We start from the raw sequence: 2,148 nt of genomic DNA on the forward strand, positions 1-2,148 counted from the left end.
AGGCTAGCTTGTATGAGAAATATCTTCTGATTCCACTTTCTAGTGCAAACAAAACTTGAGAATTTTATGCTACAAAGTACACTGCTGTGCAACTTTCCATAGCAAGTGGTTCCTAACACACTTCTATTTATTTTATTCACTAATGAGAGCTTATTCTTTCTTCCCTAAAGCCAGAGTGAGGTCTTTCTTGCTAGTTCACAGGGATTTTGGTTACCTAGGTCAGTCCCCTGTGAAAGGAAATGAACACAATGCRTTGATTTATTCCTAATCCCTTGGAAATGTGCCTTTTTCAATATTGCTGAATATTTGGTGAGCACGTCCTTTGGACACAGAGCARGAAGACTGAGGCAAGACTTTCAGTAACATATCTTTATTTGGCTTTCCAAATCTCCAGTAATATAGACAGTCACATGGCTGGAGTTCAACAAATGTGGAAGGTACCTGCTGCAGCTCTGCATGCTGCAACCATAAGACAGAAAGCATGTCAGAGTGAAGAAAGGAAAAAAAATCAGGGAAAAGGATGGAGAGGATTGCTGAGGAAATGGGCACAGGAAAGTTGGGAAGGCCCCATCTGTTCTCAGTTTGTGTCCTTGAACTGCAACAGCTCTGTGGCCATCACAAGGAGACTGGAGCAAAAGCACTCCCAGGGTTGGGGTCAGCCGGTAAGAGATGATAGTGACAGCAGTCGTACAGGAGGGGACAGAGGATGGGCTCTATGAAGTGGTTCTGCAGTCTATCAGTTTGCAAAAGTTCTTCCGGAAACTGTCATCCAGAAAGGCATATAGGAAAGGGTTGAAGCAGCTGTTGGCATAACTTAAGATAGTGATGAAGTAGGAAATCCCAATAACCAGTGGAGTTTGTGGGATGTCTGTGGTGAGGGCCACCACTGTACTAAGGTGATAGGGCGTCCAGCAGAACAGACATACAGCCAAGATGACAGCTACCATCAGGGTCACTTTTTTTTTGGCTTTGTCCAGGGCTTTTGCATTGCTATGGAGGTGCATATGTCTCAACCTGTACAGAATGGAGGTGTAAAGGATACAGATGGTGGACACTGGGATGGCAAAACCTAAAATGAGTGTGTAGATCCTACTGCCTTTCCACCACACGCTCTCAGGGTAGGGGAACACAAAGACACACTGGGAGCGCCCCTGTTCCTTGTGTATCTTAGCAAAGATGGTGAAGGGCAGGATGATGACAGTGACGAAGGACCAGACACAGAGGCTGACTATCTTGGCTGCTCGGTAGGTTCGGTAGGACATCTTCTTGGACTTGGTAGTGGCCACCACCACGAGATAGCGGTCAATGCTCATAACAGTGAGGAAGTAGATGCTGGAGAAGGTGTTGTATTGGTCTATGGAGATGATAAGCTTGCACATGAACTCGCCAAAGGGCCACTGTAGGAGCAGGTAGTCAGCAATGTTGATGGGTAACACCAAGATGAAGAGCTCGTCAGCTATGGCCAGGTTGAGGATGAAGATGTTGGTAACCGTCTTCATCTTCGGGGCTTTGAGGATTACATAGATGACAGCAGTGTTGCCCGTCAACCCCACAGCACAGATGAAGGAGTAGATGACGGGCACCGTGATGTAGAAGCTGGGGATCAGCAGGGGAGCAGASGTATTCAGTCCCCCGTCCCCTCTTGCTGCGCAGCCCCCAGGTCCAGACAGACACGAGGAATTGAGCTCAGGGAAGGAGAGGTTCTCCATGGCCCTGGAGGYTGCTGCCAGGCCAGCAATGGGGGCTAGAGGCGGAACACGGCTCTTCTCCAGCCTGCGTCCTCAGACGCGTCCGGTCACGGCGCCACAGCCTCCTCGGTGGCGTCCCGCCGGCCGCCTGCCTCCTCGCAGCCCCGGCCGGGGCGGGGGCCGGGGCGGGGGGCGGCAGCTAGAGCGGGGCCCTCGGGGGCCGCGGGAGCCGCAGCCCGCCGCGGGGCTGGCGCGGGCGGAGCGCTTGGGGGGCGCGCAGGGGCGGACTGACCTTTCGCGGCGGCGGCGGCGGAGCGGCGCGGAGCGGCGCGGCGAGTCCCGTGGAGGCAGGCGGTGCCGGTGCCGCTTCTTTCCCTGAATCCTACATACGCCTGGCAGTTAAATACATGCCCATCCCGACGGCTACGCGGATAACAGCACCCTGCAGAGGGTGGCTCCA

General features: G+C 53.0%; 1 protein-coding gene across 1 annotated transcript; it reads right to left on the reverse strand.

The window, feature by feature from the left end:
• Positions 1–667: 667 nt before the first annotated feature.
• NPBWR1 (neuropeptides B and W receptor 1) lies at positions 668–1,727 on the reverse strand. Its single transcript, XM_085313520.1, has one exon. The coding sequence runs from the start codon at positions 1,707–1,709 to the stop codon at positions 714–716; it is 996 nt and encodes a 331-aa protein (XP_085169646.1). The 5' UTR covers positions 1,710–1,727; the 3' UTR covers positions 668–713.
• Positions 1,728–2,148: the final 421 nt, after the last annotated feature.

The sequence above is a fragment of the Rhea americana genome, unplaced genomic scaffold, assembly GCF_003343005.1.
Source record: "Rhea americana isolate MKP2758 unplaced genomic scaffold, rheAme1 scaffold_39, whole genome shotgun sequence".
Taxonomy (NCBI): domain Eukaryota; kingdom Metazoa; phylum Chordata; class Aves; order Rheiformes; family Rheidae; genus Rhea; species Rhea americana.